General features: G+C 38.3%; 2 protein-coding genes across 2 annotated transcripts; both read right to left on the bottom strand.

Annotated features, from left to right (window-relative positions):
* Positions 1-2,908: 2,908 nt before the first annotated feature.
* On the bottom strand, positions 2,909-7,054 carry LOC149188150 (uncharacterized). The gene is made up of 2 exons (XM_089409880.1): positions 6,226-7,054; positions 2,909-5,781 (listed from the first exon to the last, which is right to left on the bottom strand). Exons 1-2 carry the CDS (start codon positions 7,052-7,054, stop codon positions 2,909-2,911), a joined length of 3,702 nt encoding a protein of 1,233 aa, XP_089266006.1.
* A 13,127-nt stretch (positions 7,055-20,181) lies between these two features.
* Positions 20,182-22,286, bottom strand: LOC149188149 (putative LRR receptor-like serine/threonine-protein kinase At5g48740). Its single transcript, XM_089412946.1, has 7 exons — positions 22,100-22,286; positions 21,738-21,946; positions 21,509-21,635; positions 21,349-21,417; positions 21,035-21,224; positions 20,761-20,893; positions 20,182-20,676 (listed from the first exon to the last, which is right to left on the bottom strand). The coding sequence occupies exons 1-7, from the start codon at positions 22,269-22,271 to the stop codon at positions 20,326-20,328; spliced, it is 1,251 nt and encodes a 416-aa protein (XP_089269072.1). The 5' UTR covers positions 22,272-22,286; the 3' UTR covers positions 20,182-20,325.
* Positions 22,287-22,864: the final 578 nt, after the last annotated feature.

Here is a 22,864-nt window from a genome sequence, read left to right as displayed (position 1 = left end):
TCCTTAAATGTTGCATACTCAATTAAGGCATAGCCCTTGACAAAACCAGTTCTACGATCTAAATTCAGGTGCAGATTTTTAATTTCTCTAAACTCACCAAACATTTCATGGATATCATCTCCTCATGCCTCCTCGTGTACTGCAGTTACCAAAACGATCCATGCCTCAATAGATATCTAAGGACTAGGGCCGTCATCTGAGTCAAGAGACTCAAACTCTCGCGTTGCAAAGCGGCTATTGCGTTTAGCGTCGGTTTCTTCACACCAGAAGAATTCGTCTAATAAGCTGTGTGTTTCGAGATTCTTTTCCTTTGACGTGAATATGAGAAATCGAGTTTGTCACAAGGGAGAGAAAGATATACAAATTTTTGTATACATCACACACCAAATTCTGTGCCTATGCCATAGAGACCCGACGATGCTTCCTCTTCAACATGCTCACAAGTAAATTACGAGTAGAACTTGCCATTCTGCATGCACCAACACACATTGTTTCTTAGAATTCCACTCTCACAAATTTGATTCGTAACATGCGTAGTATCTCCAATAGCTCCGATACTAAAAATGATAAATTAAAAGTTAACACACAACACATAACACTAAAATCCACACCCAACGAATGCATATAAATATTCAGAAATAATTCATTAATAAATTAAATATTTGCAAAAGAATTATTGGCCTAATCATTGGCCTCTCAATCCTCTCTTTTACTCACTAACATGCCTCATGGTCTCACCTAGATTTATACAAGTGGATTTTAACCCAAAGTAGGTTCTAGATTGTAAACAAACTCCCACGATATCTCTCATGATCCATTAAAACTCTTACCTAATCCTTTAGATAAGATCTAACTAACTCTTAAATCCCTCAACTTTTCCCAAATACTCTCAAACTTTCTCCTATTTACGATAATTCTCATTCTCTCTTAAAACTATAAAAAAAAATACATTAAATAATTAAATCCTAACTTAGGCAACAAACTCCTTTAGTAAAAATTCAACCCTAGGTTAGATTCTCTTGCATAAAAAACCCAGAAGATCTCTTCTCTTCCTATAGAATCTACTTCAAATGTGAAACCAAGACCTAAACCTTAAAACTAAAACTTCCTCCAAGCATCAAGTTAGCCCTTCAAGAAGACCTTCCAATTAGGTCAAGGTCAAACCAATTCAACAAGAGATAAATCCTTTTAGAACTACACCAAACTCAGAATTTCGTCCCCCGAGGTTCAAAATTTTGGACCTCCAAGAGTTTTATGACTTTAACCCCTGCAAAAGCACAACTACTTGACATGTGTGAAAGAAAACTAGGGAATAACTTTGATTTTTTTTCCTCCTAGCTTCTACTTCGTCCTTCCTTGCCTTTCTTGACCTTCTTCTTGAGTTACACACTTCAGATGGAACTCCTTGATTGCAGATCAACTCTATGAACAAGTGAGGTCAAACAACTCTTATTTATACTCTTTTGAGTGGGTCCAATACTCCTCTTTGGGCTAGATTTTATTTTCCAAGGATTACTTGTGCTAGGAGACTCATTTTTTTTTTTTTTGTAAACTGCGGTATTTCTATTATTTACAGGCAAGTATTAAAAATACAAAACTCAGGAGCCTCAACCTGCCCCGAAGGGAAACCAGATCTGTTGGCTCCTGTAATCCACCAGTCATTACTAATATCAGTCTGAACATTGTCTAATAACAGTACCATAGCCACCCTTTTTCCCCAAAAATGTCCCACCCATCTATCTTCTCCTCAGATCTATTTATTAACCTCCAAGAACTATTGTTTCCTTGGCATTTCATTTCTAATTCCTTCTTGAACAAACATGACAAACAAAAAGTACAGAGGAACCTGGACTATCAGTTTGCTGCATGGTCTTTGCCAGAGTTGTTGGCGTTGTTGTTCCGCATCGCCTTCAGCATTTCTTTGATTTCCAGGAGATGAGCATTCTGCTGCCTTACCAGTTCTTCAACATTTGTTGTCTCTTGTTTAGCCGTTGCCGTTTCCTGGGCCATCTCCACCATCTCGGCCGCCACTTGTTCCATGGCCTTGGCCAGGAGATGCTTCAACACCCAGTAGGTGTGAAGAGCCCGGCGGTACAGGGTAAGCCTCCCTCGCGTGTTTCCAGGGTCGGGTAACTGCAACGACCAATCATCCATTTCCGGGTCTGAAGGCTCCTCGAGAACCTTTTCCTCCATGACTTCAATGATATTCCGAATGTTGGGGTTGGAATCCAAGTTATATGCTTGTTCTGCTTCAGTCAGAGCCGAATTGATAGTGCGCTGTCTACGTTTCCGCCTTGTCTGCCGCCTGGTACCTTCCGCATTGTCTGAGGATTGACGGGGCCTCCCTCTTCCTCTATTCCCCTTCCTCTTCTGACCTTCGTTCTCCCTGCCTTGCTTCGGGTTTCGACTACTCTGCCCCTTTTCAAAACGTTTTCCTCTGGTTACCTCGCCCTGACTGAAATCCATTTCCTCCGAGCTCTCAATTTCAATTTTTACCCTTCCTTGTTCCAAATTACGGTCCCCCGCTGGCTCCTTCACCTGAATTCCTGCCTTGCCTCTGCTCTCTCCCATGCTTGCACGTCGAAGTCTCTGATTTCTGGTTCTTTGCCAAATTGGCTCTTCCCTTTCGCCCTTGCTACTACCTGTCATCCTACCTCTGCTGCCTCTAATAACCTTCTCGGCGCCTTTGATTTGGTGATGGGAAATCGTTCCACTTCTCTTGTCACGTCTCCTCCGTATAATGATTTTGATTTTGGGAATCAGTTTTTGCTTTGGGCCTCGTCCCTGCCTTACACTCAAATCATTAATTGCTGCTGACAGTGTATTTAGATCACCGTCCTTATGCCCTCTCCTACTTGCCGCCAGATCGTGCCTCAATCTCCTGATGCCTTTCCGCGCTTGAATGTAATTAACTTTGTTCTGCATCATTATTGTCATTATCAATCAACTGTTTGAGACCGTCCCATTTCGCCAGCTCAGCCTGATTATTCCAGCTGTCATCTATACTTTCTAAGGGCTCTTTGCTACCCCAGTTCGCTAAGCAATCAGCTGGTTGATTGCCTTCCCTTCGGACATGCGACGTTATTTTATAATCAACTTCTTTCAACAGCTCTGCTATATCCCGAACTAAGCTTGCATTTCTCCAGCTTGTGACTACCTTGTCCCAATTCTTCCCCTGGATTAGTTTTCTTATTGTATCCACAACTAAGGTGGAGTCCCCTTCAATTTCTAACTTCCTGTATCCTATTCTTCTGGCAATTTTGATCCCCTTATAAGCAGCCATAAATTCAGCCTCGTTGTTGGTCATTGTGCCTCCATATTCCGCATATATCCATTCTGTTCCCCCCTGACTATTCCTGAAGATTCCGCCAAAACCCGCTGGTCCTGGATTCCCCTTAGCAGCACCATCGAAATTTAGTTTCATAAATCCCTCAGGAGGTTTTCGATATCTAACTTGACTCTGAATTACCATAGGTTGTTGTTGTTGTTTTGTTTGCTGATAAATCATCCCTTGCTCTAAGTTCAACTTCTTTAGGACTTCCATCTCAGTCTCAGAGGTTTTCCAATCGTCCTCTGTCCACTTCTCCGCTAAGATTGATTCTCTGACTTGCTTTAAGGTCATCTTCCATACGTCCTCCGGGGTAGAAGCTTTCCCTTTGAAAATACAGCTATTCCTCTCCTTCCACAAGTTCCAGACATTAAAGCCTGCTATCATACTCCATGCTCTTCCAACTATTTTGCTTTTAAACTTACCTTCCCCCCATTCTACAAGGGTTTGAATTATGTCTCGCTGGTTCCTTTCAGAGGAAGAGAATAAATTTCTCGTTTTTTCCCATTGGAGTTGGGCTGCCTGACATCCATTGAGGAGATGTTCCTGATCTTCTTCCCCCGCATTACATAGACAGCATCTTGAAGGTCCTGAGAATCCTCGTTTTTGTATTCTATCCCAGGTTAAAATCCGTTTCCTGCTTACCAACCAAGCAAACAATTTTATTTTGGGCCACCATTTTGTTTTCCATAGCTGTTTCCATTGTTTATCTTCCTCCCCCTGCTCTAGCTGTGTTTGGATTTTGTAGGCTTCTTTTATATTAAATATTCCTTTTGTTTCTTTGCCCCAACGGAGAATGTCTCTGCCTTCTCTCTTTTTTATTCTTCTCGAGTCTATTTCCTTTTTAAAGATGGTTTTCTGTTCTTCTGTAGTGTTCCTTTTCCATTCCTCCAGAGGTTTCCAGCTTCGCCATTCCCCATCTGCTTGTTCTTCAGTCCAATAATCTTTGACTGTAATGAGGTTTCTCTCCATTCCTGCTCTGTACATTTCCTGCATTTCTTGGTTATTTATCAGCTTTTCCCTCTGCTGCCAAGCTTCATCCCAAAATTTCGCAATCTGACCCCCTCTGATCTCCCAGAAAATATGCTTATCTATTAAATCCCTATTTTGAGTGGTTAGATTCCAGATATCTGATCCTCGGGGCACCTCTTGCTTCCTAAGGATTTCTTCCGGGGTGAGTGGCATATGATATTTTGATGTCCAAATTTCTTTCCAGAGGTCTGGCCCCCCTTGTATCCATCTCCATCTTAGTTTGGCAGCGAGCACCTGATTTAAGGTCCATGGGTCCCTGAGATCTAAACCGCCTTTCTCTTTCGGTCGAGTGAGGCTGTTCCAGGAGCAGAGGGCCCACTTCTTTTGCTGCTTCGGACCCCCCCACAGGAATTTTCTATAAATCTCCACCAATTTATTACATATTCCCTTAGGAGCAGCCATCACTGATAATGAATATATCGGGATTTCTTGGATGGTAGCTTTCAATAGCACTACCCTAGCTGCCAGATTCAGAGCTCGAAAAGTCCAGTTGTCCAGCCTTTTTGTGATCTTCTCCAGGATGTACCTCCAATTTCCTAGTTTTCGGGAGGAAGAATCTAACATAGTTCCTAAGTATTTGGTGGGGAGATCTCCTTTCCGGTACCCCAGTACCCGAGTTAAATGATTTTTAATGGGCTCCACAGTATTGAAGAAAAAGGTTCTGGATTTCTCATTATTAATCTCCATCCCTGCTCCCTCCATAAACATCTCAAGTATTTTCTTTATCCTTTTCACTTCTTTCAGAGTTGCTCTGCAGTATATCATAATGTCATCAACGAATTGTTGATGTGTAACAGTTGTTTGGTTTCCCCATAATCTGAGGCCTTGAATTTTCCTATCTCTTAATTCTTTTTTAAAGTATCGGCCTAAACCTTTTGCTGCAATTATAAAGAGGAAGGGGGAGATTGGATCCCCTTGTCGGAGACCTCTAGTTGCATTGAAAGTTGAGGATGGAGCCCCATTCACCAAAATAGAGAAGTTCGGAGTAGATATCATACTCAGGACCCAATTCACCCACCGATCACAGAAACCAAAAGCTTTAAGGATCATTTCTAAATATTTCCAACTAAGCCTGTCATAAGCTTTTGATAGGTCTAATTTGATTAGCATGCCTCTCTCTTTTTTCATTTTCAAAGTGTGAATTACTTCCTGAGCTACAACTAAACCATCCAAGATCTGCCTCCCCTCCACAAAACCGGTTTGCTCTGGGGAGATGATGCTTGGAAGGATCGATTTCAGTCTCTGTGCTACAACTGAGGCCACTATTTTGTAAATGACATTGCATAGGGCTATAGGACGAAAGCCATCAGCTTGATCAGCCTGGTTTGTTTTAGGAATAAGGGTCAGCAGGGTTGCGTTTATTCCGGGCCAGATTTTTTGATTTATTCTGGCTTCCTCTACAACTTCTAACACTTCTTCAGCTAAAAAATGCCACCCAGCTTGAAAAAATTCCACTGTGTACCCATCCGGGCCAGGAGCTTTGTTCCTTTTCATATTTTTGACTATATCTTCCACTTCTTCCATTGTAATTCTTCTCATTAGGGCCAAGTTTTGGTCTCTTGTTACCTTATTCGGTATTTCCCTACTTATCTTAGATATTGCCTCTGATCTGTCTGTTTGTGGTTCTCTCAGAATATTTTTGAAATGATTTACCAGCTCTTTTTCTATTTCTTCATGTTGTATAATTCTGTTTCCCTCTTGATTCTTTAATGAGAATATTCTGTTCCTTTGTCTATGTTGAACCATCGCCCTATGGAAGAACTTGGTATTTCTCTCTCCCTCCCTTAGCCATTGCACTCTTGATTTCTGCTTCCATAAAATTTCTTCTTGTTTTCTTCTTTCTTCAAGCTGGTTTAGTATTATACCTTCTTCTTTTGTTCTCTCCACTTGTATGCCTTCTAGGATGTCTAGTTGCTGCAGTTCTTCCATTTTTTGTTCTAACCTGTTCTTTTCTTCCATGATATTACCAAATTCTTCTTTATTCCACTTCTTTAGCTTATTTTTCAAATCCTTCAGTTTGAGCTGGAAGGTATGCATCTTGTTCTTTCCTCTTACCGTGCTCTCCTTCCACCAGCCCTCTAATTTTTCCGTCAGACCTTCATTTCTTAGCCAAAAAGCTTCGAATCTGAAAGGCTTATTTGCAGGTCTTTGCTTCAGGTCTATTTCTAGTTTAATCGGCCAATGATCTGAACCAGCTACCGGAAGGATATTTGCTTCGATGAAAACATCCTTCATCATTATTTGTTCTGAGATTAAAAATCTATCAAGGCGGGAGGCTATTTGATTCACTCCGCCCCTTCGGTTGTTCCAAGTATGCATTCCATTATTGGTTTGAATATCAATCAACTTTTGTTCTCTTATCATATCTCCAAATTGCTCTCCTTCCTTGTCCATTCTCCTGATTCCTCCTCGTTTTTCTCTTGGGCCTTTGATTAGATAGAAATCCCCTCCTATGATCCATTGCTGATCTGGGATGAGGCCTCGGAGTGCTTTTAGATTTTGTAAAAAGTTTTCCTTCTCGTTTTGGATGTGGGGTTCGTATACACCTGTTATAAAAACCTCCTCTGTTGTTCCTACAATAATTGCTTTACCTGTTAGGATTCGGGGGAAGCTCATCCAATTGCTGAACTGAACTTCCTCTAGGTTCCATAGAATGGCAAGGCCACCTGCGCTCCCGGTGGCATCTTGCCCCATTATTTCATATCTACTCTTAGTTCTATTCAGAATTTCCTGCAATTTCTCAGAACTTATTTTTGTCTCTTGTAAAATCATTATACTTGGCTTTTCTTTTTTCATTCTCTCATTCAGATATCTTTGTTTGCCTCTGTTGTTGAGGCCTCTTATGTTCCAGGTTGTAATTATCATCTTAACAATTTTGTGGGGGATAGGAATACCTCCGATAGGGGTATCACTCTTCCAGAGCTAACAAGTCCCTCTCCTACCTCTTGTATCATTTCATTCAAAGTTTTTCTTCCTCTTTTTTTCCCCACCTTGCCAGAGCTGCTCACTCCTATTTTCTGTGATTCCTGTTTTTCCGGGTTTTGATTTTCTTTATCTTCTGTTAATCCTTTTTTTTCCTTGTACCTTTGGAAAGCTTCCTTATACCTCTGTTTTTGTTCCTCTGGTATGAATCTTTCGTCCAACCTTTTCCATTCTTGTAGGAGTTTTGCCATCACCTATTCTTCTTCTTCCCCTTTTGTTTTCTGAGGGTCTATCTCCATTTCTCCTATCTCCTCTTGAGTTTCTTCTTCAAATTCTACCCTTTGATCCATTTTCGTTTTCTCTGTTTCTTTGTCAGCACTTTCCTCTGCTACCTCCATTTCTTCTACCTCTTCTTCTTCACTTGCTTCTGTTTCCTGCCCCTCATCCTGTAGAACTTGGAACTTGTTTGGGGATTCTGTTTTCTGAGTTTCTTTCTGTGTTCTCCTCTGACCTTGATTATTTCCTCTTCTTCTTCTTCGTTGGACTTCTTGGAAGTTCTCTTCCTCCTGTTCAGTTTTCCTTAATCCATATCTTCTTTCATTTTCTGCCTCTCTTTCCTTTTCTGCTAGCATAATGGGGCATTCCCTGAGTAGGTGGCCATATTCATGGCATCTTCTGCAGCGGAATGGAATGTGTTCATAGTCTAGAGTCTGGTTCCATACCTCATCATGATACTCCAGTTCTATTGTGTCTGGAAGGGGTTCAGTGATATTCATGTACACACAAATTCTAGCAAATGTGGTGTATTTTCCTCTCTTGGTTGATTCTGCCACTTTCACAAAGGAGCCAATTGAATTTCCAATTCCTTTGAGGATCTCTGGGTTCCAAAATTCTGAAGGTAGGCCAAACAGCCTGATCCAGACCGGGGCCGCTAGTATTTTTTCCTTGTCTGGATTATAACACTCTACCCAGTCTCGCATGAACAGTCCTGCATTGTTCATGAAATAAGGTTGTTCCTCAAAGATCCTGTTCTTATCTTCTAAATTTAAGAATATGACAGTGAAAAACCCCTTCGCCCCCAGCTTGACTTCAACATGTCCTTTTGGTTTCCATTTCTGTTGGATCCATCTCATGAGATTTTTCTCGTTCGGCCAGTATCCTATAAACTTACAGATCAGAGCATAATCTCTCATGTAACTTCTATAGTTTTCTAGAGTATTAGGCGGGATTACAAACCTGGGTTTGTTCGTCGCCCTCGGAAGACATTTGCTTGGTATGCCCGATCTCCTTTGTGCCCCAGCAGCTGAAGATTCTCCCTCATTCTTCCGTTCTTCCGCGTTCTGTCGTTCCTTTCGAGCTTCTCCTATTATTACTTCTTTGTAGGAGGGGATCTCTCCCCTCCCGTGCTCCGTTCCCATTATAACCGTTCAGAACTTGCTACCGTATGTTCTCCATTTGTTTGCCTCCAGATAAAGACTTGTTTGCAGGGGTCAACCCGCTGGATTAGGCCGCCTGCACCAACCAGGGTCCTCCCTTCCCTGCGCTCTTCTGCAACTTGACAGGGGCTTATCCTGCACTGCCGCCAGAGGGCATCAAGGGCGTCAGCGAAACCCTAGCTCAGCTCCCGCCATCCGATTGCAGAGGAAAATCGCTAGGAGACTCATTTTGACTTGTTTGACTCATAATAATTTTTTTTTTAAGGTACATCTTGCCGACATGGGTCTTATAATCATGATGTTGACTCTTTTGACTCATGACAATAAATCCTAAGACCTAAGAAACCCTAGAAGCAAAAAGAACATGCTTTAACCTAGAAAACCATCAATAAGAAGCATGAAACCCATGCTCTAAAATAATATTTTTTCTTTCTTCTTTTGTTTGTTACATAAGATATACACATATACATATGTGTATATCGACATGAGTACAATAACAGTTATGAAAGCCTAAACTAGTTACATTTTCCAAGAATGTGAATGAGTAATTATATACTATAGGGATTGGCCTAATGAAGAGTCCAAATATGAAATGAGTGAATACATAGGCACATATACATAGGTCATGTAGTCATAAACATATAAGCATGGATTGAATATATGAATGTACTATAATATTTGGAGTTATTCCTACTCTATAAGGAGTTATTGTATAATGATCTTTATTATCTCTTTTAGTGTTATGCTTCGAGTTCACATTTCATGTACATTGTACATACCCTAGTTCATTGTGATATCTTAATTATTTTCAAACATTGCATATACAATGTTACTCATTGAGTAATGACATGACATCCCATGTGTTTTCTAGTGTATGTCTCACAATTACAATTTCACTTATTAAAAAAAAATTGATGTTTATAGAGACCAATAAACATCTCCCCTCCAAAAAGCATCTAAATCCTAGATGCTTCAAAGAAATAAATGAATTCTAATATTGAAGTCTTCTTATTACCACGTAGAACATTAACTTGTGACCTTCTATGTTAGATGACTTTTATTTCCATTGTAAATACAATTTCACTATACTATAAAATTTTTATTATAATAACTTAATATTTCTGCACCAAATTCCCACAAGTCTCATGGAAGTTTTCAAGAAAAAATTATATCCAAACTACCCAAAATTCTTTGTTTTGTTGTCCTTTTATGTGAGAAAGCTTACAAAAAAAAATCATTTTAGCAATATCATTCCATCATATTACTCATATTTAAACTTTTATAGTTTAAGGTTTTAATAATAAAAAAAAAAATTAAAAAGTGATATAAAAAATCACTTTCAAATGTAAAGAAATTCTTTAATAATAACACACTTAATTTAAATAAATATAAATTAAAAAAAAAAAAATTATTAAGAAAATAAAATTTAAAGCAATAATAAACTAACATAATATAATATATTCAAAATTTAACGAAGTTTTTAAAATTGATTATAGTTAAAGCAAGATTGAACAATATAAGTGAGATTTGTTAGGAATTGTAATTATTCTTGCATGTGGAGTTAATTAAACATGGAGAGTTAGTGAACCTAACCAAGTGATTGGTCTATTGAGTGTTGAGTCAAGTGAGTTAAGTGATAGATGACTTTGAGTGTGTGATTGCATATGACCGCATGTCAAAATAACTTAGGCAAATAGCTAGTTAAAAAAAATTAAATACCATTCACCAAATTCATTGTAATTATCATATTTTATGTGATAAATAGAAAAACAAAAATTCATTTATTTTTTTTGGGTGTGAATTCATGTTTTGTTTCCTCCCCTCTCTCAACAAATTGATATCAAGCTTAAAAAATCTAAAGAGTCTGCAGCCTCAACTTGCAGAACAACACCGTGTTAGCAATAAAGTCATGGTTGAGAATCGAAAGCGAAAGTTTTTTCTCCGTCTGCTGCCTGAATGAGCATATGCTAGCGGAGCCCCCCGTGATATTGAGAAGCGGTCCTAGCCAACGTACAGCACCGCAGCTAAGCCGATTTTTTTTTACAGAGTGAGAGGCCTAAGTGGATGAGACGCGTATCCACACGGACGCAAGTTAAAGATCTGAGATATTAAAGCTTGAGAAATATTAGAGGGGCAAAGCTTTGGAGTTTGTTGAGGGTTTATAAACCCACTTTTTTGAACAAGTGGCTGCAGCCATTGTGAACAACCCTTGCTTGGTCGTGAGACATGAGGTTGAAAAGGTAAGAGTTAAAGGCCCCCTTCAAAGGATGATTCGAAAAGCGTTATGATGAATGAGTATTAAAAAGGGTTTGAAATTTTTTAATTAAGAAAGGTTAAGCATGTGTGAAAAAGGGCTCCTCACATTATTAGAAGGCCTCTTTTGAATTTCTTTTTGAAAGGGATTATTTCACAAAAGATTTATTAAGAGTGGAAAGTTGGGCAATAAATTTTTTTTACTAAAAGGTGTACGGTGCATAGTATAAAGGTTTATAAAAGATTTTTTTTTTTGGAATTTTTAAAGGTTTTTAGGGAGAGGTTTACGACAGGTTTTTTTCAAGAGAATAAAAAAAAGGTTTTAGTTAAAGAGAATTTAGAGTTTTGAAAAGGTGTGATAGTTTTTTGTGTGAAGTTTGTGCCTTATGGGGTCGTATTTTGAAAATTATATTTTTTTTCAAGAGCGATATGGAAGACAGTCTCATGCAATCAACAAAGGAGTTATAAGAAAAGGAATGACAATACAGTCTCATGCAATCAACAAAACAGTTATAAGAAAAGGAATGACAACACAGTCTCATGCAATCAGCAAAGCAGTTATAAGAAAAGGAATGACAACAGTCATGGGTCGCAAAGCACAACTGAAGAAGTCTAAGAAAAGGAATCAAAAAGAAGAGGCAGAGATTGTTGCCATGGTTAGAGAGATTCAAGCCGCAATGGAGGAACTGAGAAGTCTAGTAGAAGACAAAGAAGAAATCGAGGGTGATTGGTGTAGCTTTGATTTTCTACCACCTTCATTGTTTATAGGTGAATATTTTGATCATTGGGTTATCAAGATGTTAACTTTTTTTAGAGCTAAAGAGTTAATTGAGTATGAATCTAATAACCCATATGATGCAGTATGTGATGTTTTACCATTGAATTTTATAAAATATGCATTGGATGAGAAGTGATTGTGAAAGGTAGAAAACTTTAAAACTTCCTTGGAAGCATGGAAGATCTTGGAAGTAGAGTTTGGCACAAAGGAGAGTGACATGCAACAGCAGGTTATGTCACAAACAAAGAAGTTAGATACAGATCTGAGAGTATATGAGCATGAATCTGAGAGGAAAACAGAGCTTGGAGAACCCCACTTAAAAGTGGATTATGGTTTTAAAGACCATAAAATTGAAACCCATTATGCAAGAATCCATATGCATGAAGAAGATGCAACAAATATTGCAAAGAGAGAAACGGGAGCCTCTGTGTGTGAAACAAAGCAAGAGAAAATAAATGCTCAAGGATTCCACTGTAATGTGGATGATGCAGATGATTATGAATCCCACTGTGATGAGACACATGTGGATGATGATTGCAAAGTGAGATATGAATTGGTGAATCCAATCGTTGCTGATGGATTTGGTGAAGTTGAAATTGTCAATGAATTTGACAATGAGCACATGCATGCTTGGATATCCCACCATAGTGTGGATGAACATTATATTGATCATATGTGTGGTTTCTTTTTTGAAAAAGGGATTGATTGTGACAATATGGTAAGTGCAATGTTTAATGAAACTTTGAAGGTTGAAGTTGTCACTGTAGCAACAAGATATGAAGTAGTTGGAACTGCTCATGAAGCATTATGTTATCTAGCAGCAGTTGATGACCAAAAACAAGAGAAAGTGATTGTATAGTTTTTTATGAGAATATCCACTAACAACATAATAGTGGAAGATAGTCTCCATGCAGTTGAAAAGAAGGCAGATGTAGAGAAGGAAGCTCTCGCTGAAGAGAGTCATATGAAAGATGTTTTTAACACTGTTTTTTAATATATGGGTGTTCAGAATAGCATGGGAAAAGAAGTTGAAAGCAAGGTCGTTAATAAATTTGATGCAAATTACAAAAAGAAAAAAAAAGAAAAAAAACAACAGTACCTGATGATGAAAGTGAAAATAATGATATAGATGTTTCTGAAGAAAAATATGAATGCATTGAAACCATTTTTCAACAATGGAGTCAAGAAGAGATAAGATTTTCCTATCAAAAAATATGGTAAAAAGAAAGTCATGAATGTGAAGAGCAAGAAGCAAAGAAAATAAGATAGTTTAAAGATGCAATGTTGTGGTAACAATCCATAGTTAAATGAATATTTGAAGAGGAAGGTATAGAAGACATGATCCAATTGTTTTTTAGAACAAGTTCAAAACAAATCAAAGAAAAATTGCAGAAACAAGAAGTGAATAAAGCCTACAACAAGAAAGTTCAACAGAGAATGAAGCAATTTCAAGGATTTAAAATTTGGAAGAAGAGAAAAAGAAAATGTAAAATTGTGAAAGTCTTGAGTCATTGTAAGACTAGCTGAGACATAGACTAGCAGGCATGTTTGTGTGATAGTTAAGTAATGTTAAGTTATGTTGAGTCATACGGTTGTAATTAAGGGGTAGTGTTAGAAATTTTAATTACTCCTGCATGTGGAGTTAGCTAAACATGGAAAGTTAGTTAACTGAGTGATTGAATGATTGAGTGTTTGAGTCTTGAGTCAAGTCGATTTAAGTGATAAATGAATTTGAGTGTGTGATTGCATGTCAAGATATTTTAGGCAAGTAACTTGTTGGAAAATGTTTAATACCCTTCACTAGGTTCATTGTAAGTATCATGTTTTGTGTGATCAATAGAAGAGCAACAACTTGTGTTTTTTGTGTGAATTCATGCTTTGTCTCCTCCACCTTTTCAACAAGATTTGTATAATTGTTACATTCCCTTCCAGTTATGTCCTTAAGTCTCAATGGTATCAACCTTGATAATTAACCTTGGTGATAATAAATACAACTTCTTTCGGAAAAAAATAAGAATTATACAAATCTCAACCATGCATATTACAATTGTAAGTATCTCACGCATGTGAACTAAATTGATTTAAAAGGAATGTTACATATTTGCATTTTTTACTGCAACATTTGAAAAATGAACGTTCATTCCAATAAGAAATTATGGAACCAAGAATGGATATTAAATAGAAAATACTACAAATATAGAGTTCTCTCTCAATTTAATTAAACAACATTAAAAAGAAAATAGAAATTAGCAAATTATTACTTTCCAAAAAAATACTACGGATTTTAATGAAATTAAGTCAGCGATGGTGATTTATTATTGGAATTTTAAAGGAGCGATATGTTAAAATCCAAGGACATTTCTCCTACGACATCAAAGGAGCGATATGTTAAAATCCAAGGTTTTATAACATACATTTTTCCCATATGGGTATTATAGTGATGATGTTGATTTTTTTTATTCATGATAATAAATCCTATGACCTAACAAACCTTAAAAGCATGAAAAATATGCTTTAACCTAGAAGACCATCAAGAAAAAGCATGAAACCCATGCTCTAAAATAATATTTTTTCTTTCTTCTTCTGTTTGTTACATAAGATATACATATTGACATGAGTACAATGACAATTATGAAAGCCAAAACTAGTTACATTTTCCATGAGTGTGATAGAGTAATTATATATTATAGGGGTTCGCCTAATGAAAGGCCCAGATATGCAATAAGTCAATAAACATATATACATAGGTCATGTAGTCATAAACATATAATCATGCATTGAATATAGAAATGTATTGTAATCTTTGGAGTTTCTCGTAATCTATCAAAATTATTATATAATAACCTTTATATTTGAGTTTATAGAAATATTTTCGGAAAAATTACGAAGTCCTTCGTCAAAGACTCAGTGTGCTTTGTTGAAGAGCTCAAAGGCATAAAGCTTGAACCTGGGGACATGTTTGTGGGTTTTGATGTAATCTCCCTTTACACTTGCATCCCTATAAAGGAGGCCATGGAGGCTATCGACCATCTCACGGATCCTGATACCACTCGATTAGTTGAGATCTGTGTCACTTCCACCATTTTTCAGTTTCGAGGGTGCCCCTGTCCCCTATTGCTAATCTGTTTATGGAAGATTTTGAATCCAAAGCTTTAGCCTTAGCCCATCTCCTTCCCAAACTCTGGAAGAGATTTGTAGATGACACTAATGTCATCTAGTCTCATGGCCAGGAGGAGTTGGATCTCTTCTTCAAACATCTCAATAGTCAATCCTCCACCATTAAGTTCACCATGGAACAAGAGGTTGATGGTTGCCTCCCTTTCCTTGATATTGTTATTTCAAAGAATATCGGCGATTCCCTCTCCAATCAGGTGTTTCAGAAGAAAACTCATACTGAGCAATATCTTCATGCCAATTTCCATCATTTCCTTGCTCAAAAGTTGGGCGTTCTCAACACCCTCGCTACTTGTGCCCTAAGAATCTCTGATGAAAAGAGCTTCGATAAAGAGAAATCCCATCTCCTTAATGTCTTTGTTGAAAATGGTTATAGCAGACACCTCGGTCAAAAAGCTTTCCTTAAAGCCTACAAGAATTCGATGGTTAAAAAGAACCTAAAAATCGAATCCCAGGTGTCCATCGACCTTTTATCCAGGGGACCACTAACAAGATTGCTAGGATTCTTAAGAAGCATAATGTTCCCTCAGTCTTTAAAGCCCTTAAAACCATTCTTAATTCCATCCGATCAGTAAAATATCCTGTCAATGCTAAGGACATGAAGGGTGTCTATATTATTCCTTGTTCTTGCGGGACCCCCTACATTGGTGAGACTGGACGCTCTATTAATCAAAGGATTAATGAGCACGCAGCTGACCTAAAACATGGAAAAACCAAGTCATCTGCACTGGTGGAGCATGCAGAGAAGACTAAACATCATGTTTGTATTGAGGAGACCCGAGTTATTGCTAAGGTTGTGCAGTCTCATCACCAGAAATTTAGGGAATCCATTGAGATTGAAAAAAGGCCAAGCAATCTCAATAGGGACGACGGTTGGAAGATCAATAGTTGTTGGATCCCTGCCCTATCTTCCTAGTCATCTCTCCCCTCTACACTAGTGGGAGAGCTATGATGGAAGGGACTCGTGATGATAATGATATGGTTGGGTGACAGAGTTCACTAGACTGAAGATTGCAGACTTGGATGAGGATGATCGATTGTTGTGATGGGTCTACTTGGTTGGAATACATGGGCAACTTAGTCATGGACATCAGGTTGGAGACATGGAGCATGGCAGTCTTATCCAGGGACATTATGCGGGAGTACTTGTAGAGGTGTCACTTATGGGCATCCAATGAGGAGTGCCAAGGCAAGAATGTTGTGTAGGTAGATTTGCTGATGTGACATGGAGATGTTTTACTTATGAGCCAATGGAGAGGTTGTGCACTTATGTACAACAAGGCCATGGACTTGGATGGAGTTGTGAGTAGACTATGGAGCATTCCTACTACATGGAGAGCTGAGGCATCTTGCAGAGACCTTTGGGCTGAGACTTGTATGCTTGCTAAAGTGCCGGTTATCACTCATGGAGCTCATGATGACATGAGGTTGTGACTTTTAGGGACTTCATATATGGTGGACTTAGAGGATCTAGTGGATTGAGGAGCTAAGGTCAGAGACTTTGATGCAGAATGGGGTGCATATTTTCAAGTACATGTATGGGAATGGCTTGAAAGAGTGACCTGATGTGGAGGATCGATACGAGAAACTTTGGAGTGATGGAGTTATAATGATGATGATGCCTTAGTGACAACACTTGGGCATGGGTTGAGCCGAGACTTAACCGCTTTTGACACATGGGAGCTGATTGATCTATGATCATGGGTAGCACATGGATAAATGAGACAGGTGTATACTTGTTTCTATGGCAGATTTGAGGGATGGCACATTGCAGATATGATGGAGGTTGCTTCATGGACCTGGATGTAGCACATCAAGAGTCAGAGTTTGATGAGATGGTCTCTTCATATTGAGGAGGCACACATATGGATGATGATGTTGGGGAAGATGTGGCCGATTTCATACAGCACCTTAGTACCAGACATCATGGACAGCATGTTGCAGATGAGATGAGGGCTACTTCATGGACCTGAGCATGGCTTACACTTGTATGGAGATGGATTCTTGATCGAGTTAAGGATGTGACGGGATGTTCTGAGAAACGATTGATGGTGGCATGAGGATGTGCATTCTCATGGTTTGAGCGTGATAGTTGGACTAATCACCCGACTAGTTCAAACATGAGGGGATCCAATGTACAGAGATATGTTAGCATTTGTTGGAGTATCATGGCAGCAATTCACATGAGGACGACACATGATGAGGTCGGCACGAGATGTTGCAGGAAGCATGTAGCTTGAGATGGAAGGGCCAGTCTTCCACGATGGGAGAAACATGTGGAGATTGCGACGAGATGGGCGATGGTCATGGATTGAGATGATTTCCTATGTATGACATACCGATGGGGTGTATACCTTGGTATGGTGATCTTGGTGACAGATGGTTGCCGAGACGAGACATGATGGAAATGGTGGTTCTACATATGTTGCAGAGATGGTTGCAGTATGTGGAGGATTTGACATCATGGATGAGTCAGTTGTTGATGATCTTGCTGGATGGCTACCAGGATGGTATGTTGTTGAGGATGACAACGACTTTAGGTGGAGGAGGATGTAAGGACCTGCGGTCCTTGGCACGCCCACTGGCATGAAGTGCGACTCGGTTGGTGAGCAAACGAGTTGGGGAACATAAGCGAACGCAAGTTCAGACTTAAAGTGCGTGGAGGTATATTATAACATGCATGAAAGAAGGTTGAACGAACATATTTATACGATGGATGAGCGTGGGCAATCCATCTATGAAGCCGACGGTTGGAAGTTATGGTTGAGGGCGTTGGTCGACGGGCCGACCAAGCCACAAGCATGAACATAAACGTTGGTTGATGAATTGAACGGGTCGGCCAAGGGAATGGCATAACCGTTGGACAACGTATATATTGTATGCGAGTTGGAGTCATTTGGCATCCACAAACTCGCTCATCCAACAAGGAGAAATGCGTAGAACAAAGGGTAGCCACAACAATTAAAGGAAAGACGTAGAACGGTGATGCGCCCAACCTTGGGCGAGGCTGCACAAAGAAGAACGCATTGTCTTGGTTTTGGGTGTGGGCACGGGTGGAAGTCGCCCGTCGCTCGGGTGAAGGCGTGCACGAGTAAGGCGTGGGCACCCAGTTGTGCAAGGTGTGCACGAGTGAAGGCGAGGGCACCCAGTTGTGCGAAGGCACACGAGTGAAGGCGTGAACACCCGGTTGTGTGCAGTTGTGCGGTTGGGTGGTTATGCATGGGTTCTTATGCAGCTCGGGTGAATGCCCGCCTGTCGTGCCAAGGCAAACGCAGAAGGTGTGCACGGAGGAAACGATGAAGTGTTGAGATTATGAACGGAGGTGTGACTCGTGCGGAGGTGCCCGTGTGTGACGACTTGGTTACGACGAGGCGCGCCCAAGTTTGGCAAACAACACGATCGTGCGACGAGGTGAAAGAAGGGTTGGTGAGTCATGCGGCAACCGTGCGGAGGTGCCAACGAGCTGGGCAACCGAGTTTGCCGAAGTTGAAAATTGGCTAAGTGTAAATTTGGGGTTTCCCATATTTAACTTATACTTGTGAAAGAAGATTGTATAATATATTGATTCGCGCAGACTCATATTGCAGGGAGTTGCCCCTCCCTTTATACTGTTGTGCATTTCTCTTGTATAATATTGTTTATGTGAATGTTATGGGCTTTCACTTGTATAAAGGATAAAAATAATACTTGGTAACAAAAATAAAACTAAGTATGGAATGTTAGGCATAGTCTACAATCGTAAGTATTGGTGAAAAGAAAACGATTTGTAATGTTGCACCTTGCTATAAGCGGTTGAAAAATTACCACCAATATAAAGGCGTGGCAGATTATGTTGAAAGCAAGATTGAACAGCCATAAGTGAGATTTGATAATTGTCAAATTCCCTTCCAATTATGCCCTTGAGTCACAATGGTCTCAACCTTGATAATTAACTTTGGTGATAATTTTTGGGAAAAATTTCAGAATTATACAAATCTCAACATATTAGATGTGTAAGTATCTCACGCATGCGAACAAAATTGATTTAAATGCAATGTTACATATTTGCATTTTTAACTACAACATTTGAAAATGAACATTCGTTCCATTCAAAAATTAGCCAACCAAGAATGGATATTAAATAAAAGTACCGCAAAATGTAGAGTTATCACCTAAGATAATTAAACAACATAAAAAAATTAAATGAACGTTCGTTCCATTAAGAAATTAGCGAACCAAGAATGGATATTAAATAAAAATACTGCAAAACGTAGAGTTATCACCTAAGATAATTAAACAACATTTAAATGGGCAGATTATGACTTTCGCAAAAAAGCACTGGGATTTTTAACGAAATTACGGCAGTGATGGCGATTTACCATTGGAATTTTAAATGGTTACAAATATATATTTTTGGGACATTTAAGTAGGGATATGTTAAATATTAATATAGATTTATTAGAAAAATTGCTTTAAAATGAGTGAAGGATCAAATTTTTTGAGTAAAAAATACAATATGTTATTTTGCATTATTTAAATTGTATTTTGATATTAAATAAAAATATTTTGGCAAGATAACACTAGGATTTTTAACGAAAATAAAGTAGTGATGGCGATTTATCATTGGAGTTTTAAATTGTTACAAATATACATTTGTTTTTTGGACATTCAAAGAGTGACATGTTAAATACCAATATAGATTTATCTGAAGGACTGCTTTAACATGAGTCTAGGGGATTAAATTTCTTCACATGGAAAATTTTTTAGAGTGAAAAATACAATATATTATTTTTCATGGTTTAAATTGTATTTTTGAATTTTAAATATAATATATATAAGACCAAATAAAATTGTTAAAAACTTAGTTTTTTTTTCCTGGACATAGATATATATGAAGTTTATATCTATATAAATTAGTTAACGTAGATCTTCAAAAAGTTTATTTAAATTTTTTGTTAAAATATTTTAGAAAATTATAAAAACATTAGATTTACATATTTTTTGAATTTAATTACTTTATAGCATATTCATTTTTTTAATTATAACCAATATTATTTTTCTATTTAAAACATAATTTATATTTATATTTCTTATTTTCAAAGAATATGAACAAACAACAAAATTTACACATCAAATAAGATTCTCCTTTCAACTAAAAATTTGAAAAAAATTACATCAAAATTTAAGATATTTCGCTAAAACATTATCCACTGAAAAAAATCAGTACATAATTTTTTTTTAAGAAATTTGGCTAAACATTCTCGATGTGGCAAGGTTAATAAAAGATACATGGAGTACAACTTTTTAAGAAAAATGACAGATAAAACCACAAAACGTATTGACAGCATGTAAATTGAGTCTTCGTATCGACCAATAGGCTTGATCGCCAACTTCCATTCAATCCATCTCCACAACGTGCAAGCTTATCTCCCCACTTTTGGAATGTTGGAGCTGTTATCGCTCCACTCCATTCCTCTGCGTTCCATCCGATCCATTGATAAATAGAGCGGGCTGACCAACCGCTCGTCACTGTCGATACCAATGTCCTCTGAAAATGAGACAGAAGCTTTCTCCTCAATTTTCATGGCCTTTTTGAGCTCTCTCACTACTTCACTCACGCTCGGCCTTAAAGCCGGTTTAGCCTCAACACATCTCATCGCTACTTTCGCAACGCGAATGATGGATTTCAGATCGTAACTACCCTCCAATCTCTTGTCTATAATTTCGGCTATTCTCCCACCACTTTCATCCATGTCGGCTGCATACAATGTCACCTGTGATAAACTTATTGTTAGACTCTAATGTCACATAAGATAATTTGATTGATATTTCAGAAGACTAATGATATGATTCCTTACCCAACGAATGATGTTTACTTCATCTACCGGTAGTTTTACATCAATGGGTGCTCTACCGCATATGATCTCCAGCAAGACTACTCCAAAGCTATACACATCACTCTTATCCGTCAACATTTGAGTGCTGTAATACCTGCGAAATCGTGCCCCACAAAAACGTGGCTAAGTGATTACCGTTAAAAAAATAAAAATAAAAATTAATGACAGTGCTATGCTCTTATTTAACTGAAATTCATTAAGCTGAGTGAGGGCAAGTTATAAATGTGCAGTATACTCTGGATCCAGGTATCCTGCCGTTCCTTTCACGGCAGTGGTAACATGAGTAGCCTCCCCATCGATAGTCATCCTTGAAAGACCAAAATCGGCCAGTTTTCCGTTCATATTGCTGTCTAGAAGTATGTTCGCGGTCTTGACGTCCCTGTGAATTATCTTTGGCGTGCAACCCACGTGCAGATATTCAAGTCCTTCAAACACAAATCGCACAAATGTCATTACCCATAATAGTTTCGTGTAACTATTATTGAAAACAACCAGAGCTTAGATTCCAAGAAATTGTTGTACATAGCAGTAATGTAGAGAAAGAGTTACCCTGAACAGCATCTAATACTATTTTGAGCCTCATTTTCCAACTTAGTTCGGTTTCTTCTGCTCTGCGACCTGGAAAAGAAATAAAAAAGCAAATACCTGTCGGTTATTTTAGCTATTCTATTGATTGAAACAAAGCATACCTTCCAGCAATAGAATTTACCATAAAGGTGATCTTTTAGCGACCCTTCCGACATGTAGTCGTAGACCAGCATAACTTCTCTGGTTTCGGTACAGTATCCCAATAATGATACCAAGTTCCTATGGTTGATTTTAGAAAGGAGATCAACCTGTTCATGAGATACCCATAATACTAATTAGAGTGCAGCCATAACTGGCATTATGAGATTCAACAATGTAAACTATATTACAAAGTAATATCTACAATTTACCTCATTCAAAAACTCGTGAATTCCTTGTTTGGAAAACAGTGAGAGCACTTTTACCGCTATAAGATTTCCTTCCGGCAACTTACCTAGGAACACAGACCCAAATCCCCCTTGACCAATCTTCTGAATATAGTCTTGTGTGGCAACCACAATCTCATCTAGAGTGAAGGCACGCGAATTTGTTGTATTTCGAACCATAACCATAGAGTACTCTTCAACCCATTCAGGAAAGGGAAAGTTAGAAATTTGTCAAAGCACAATGCATAAGATAATTTCGGTTAGAGGGCACACTCCCACTATGCATGTCATATCTTAGCGTCTGTAATATTAATAGTGTTTAGTAAAATCGGTACAGGAAAGACTACCATTGGTTCCTTTGGAAGCACCCTGTTTTTTCCTCCTGCATTTATTGCGATAGACAGCGATACCCGCCATTAACGCTAAAGCGATGATCAGAATTCCGCTTAACGTTGTTCCGACAATAACCTTCAATTTATTCTTGTTTGAATTATGTGCAAAACACTCACTCTTATCCATACGGAGGTATGGGTTTCCAGAAGGAAATTTTCCATAAACGTTTTGCAGTAAGCTAAATTTGAACTTGTCATGTATTGTAAAATTACTAGAGAAATTTCTCATCTTCAAAATCTTAAAATGTTACTTGTGTTAAAACATAAAGAATATAAAATAAGATAGGATTACTTGAATTTCAACGAACAATTGTGGAGAAGTTGCGCGGGGATTACACCGCTGAAATTATTGTTCTCTATGTTCCTGTGATAATCGATTAAAAAACATAATTATTTTCCTTTCAGTTTGAACATCAACTTAGAAAAGGGACATAATAAACAAGGAAATTGGGAGACGTACAACTCTTGAAGGTTTTGGAGGCGAGATAGCCACTCCGGAACAGTACCGTTGAGGTTGTTGTTTTGTAAATAGCTGTAACAAAATAAACTTATGTATATTCAAAATGCATATATATGTTTAAGAATAAAGGTCGATTATTTATTCGTGTGAAGGAAACTGACAGTGTTTGCAACAGGGTCAAATTGGAAAGATCAGGCAATGGTCCCGTCAAATTATTATTGTTGAGTGACCTGCCCATTTCAACATGAATGGTTAATGCT

The sequence above is a fragment of the Pinus tabuliformis genome, chromosome 3_1, assembly GCF_031772625.1.
Source record: "Pinus tabuliformis cultivar Carrire ecotype Pingquan chromosome 3_1, CPIR1, whole genome shotgun sequence".
NCBI classification, from domain to species: domain Eukaryota; kingdom Viridiplantae; phylum Streptophyta; class Pinopsida; order Pinales; family Pinaceae; genus Pinus; species Pinus tabuliformis.
The sequence above is the reverse complement of the archived record's forward strand: the minus strand, read 5'-3'. Positions and strand labels throughout refer to the sequence as shown.

What these genes read in the sequence shown, in the direction of transcription:
- LOC149188150 (XM_089409880.1), bottom strand. Translation starts at nt 7,054, where the DNA reads ATGGGGCAAGATGCCACCGGGAGCGCAGGTGGCCTTGCCATTCTATGG. An exon ending in GGAGAGAACAAAAGAAGAAG is followed by an intron (nt 5,782 to 6,225) that starts GTATAATACTAA and finishes GGCATTTTTTAG; the next exon opens with CTGAAGAAGTGTTAGAAGTT.
- LOC149188149 (XM_089412946.1), bottom strand. Translation starts at nt 22,271, where the DNA reads ATGGATAAGAGTGAGTGTTTTGCACATAATTCAAACAAGAATAAATTG. An exon ending in TTCACGAGTTTTTGAATGAG is followed by an intron (nt 21,636 to 21,737) that starts GTAAATTGTAGA and finishes TCTCATGAACAG; the next exon opens with GTTGATCTCCTTTCTAAAAT. An exon ending in GCAGGATACCTGGATCCAGA is followed by an intron (nt 20,894 to 21,034) that starts GTATACTGCACA and finishes ACGATTTCGCAG; the next exon opens with GTATTACAGCACTCAAATGT.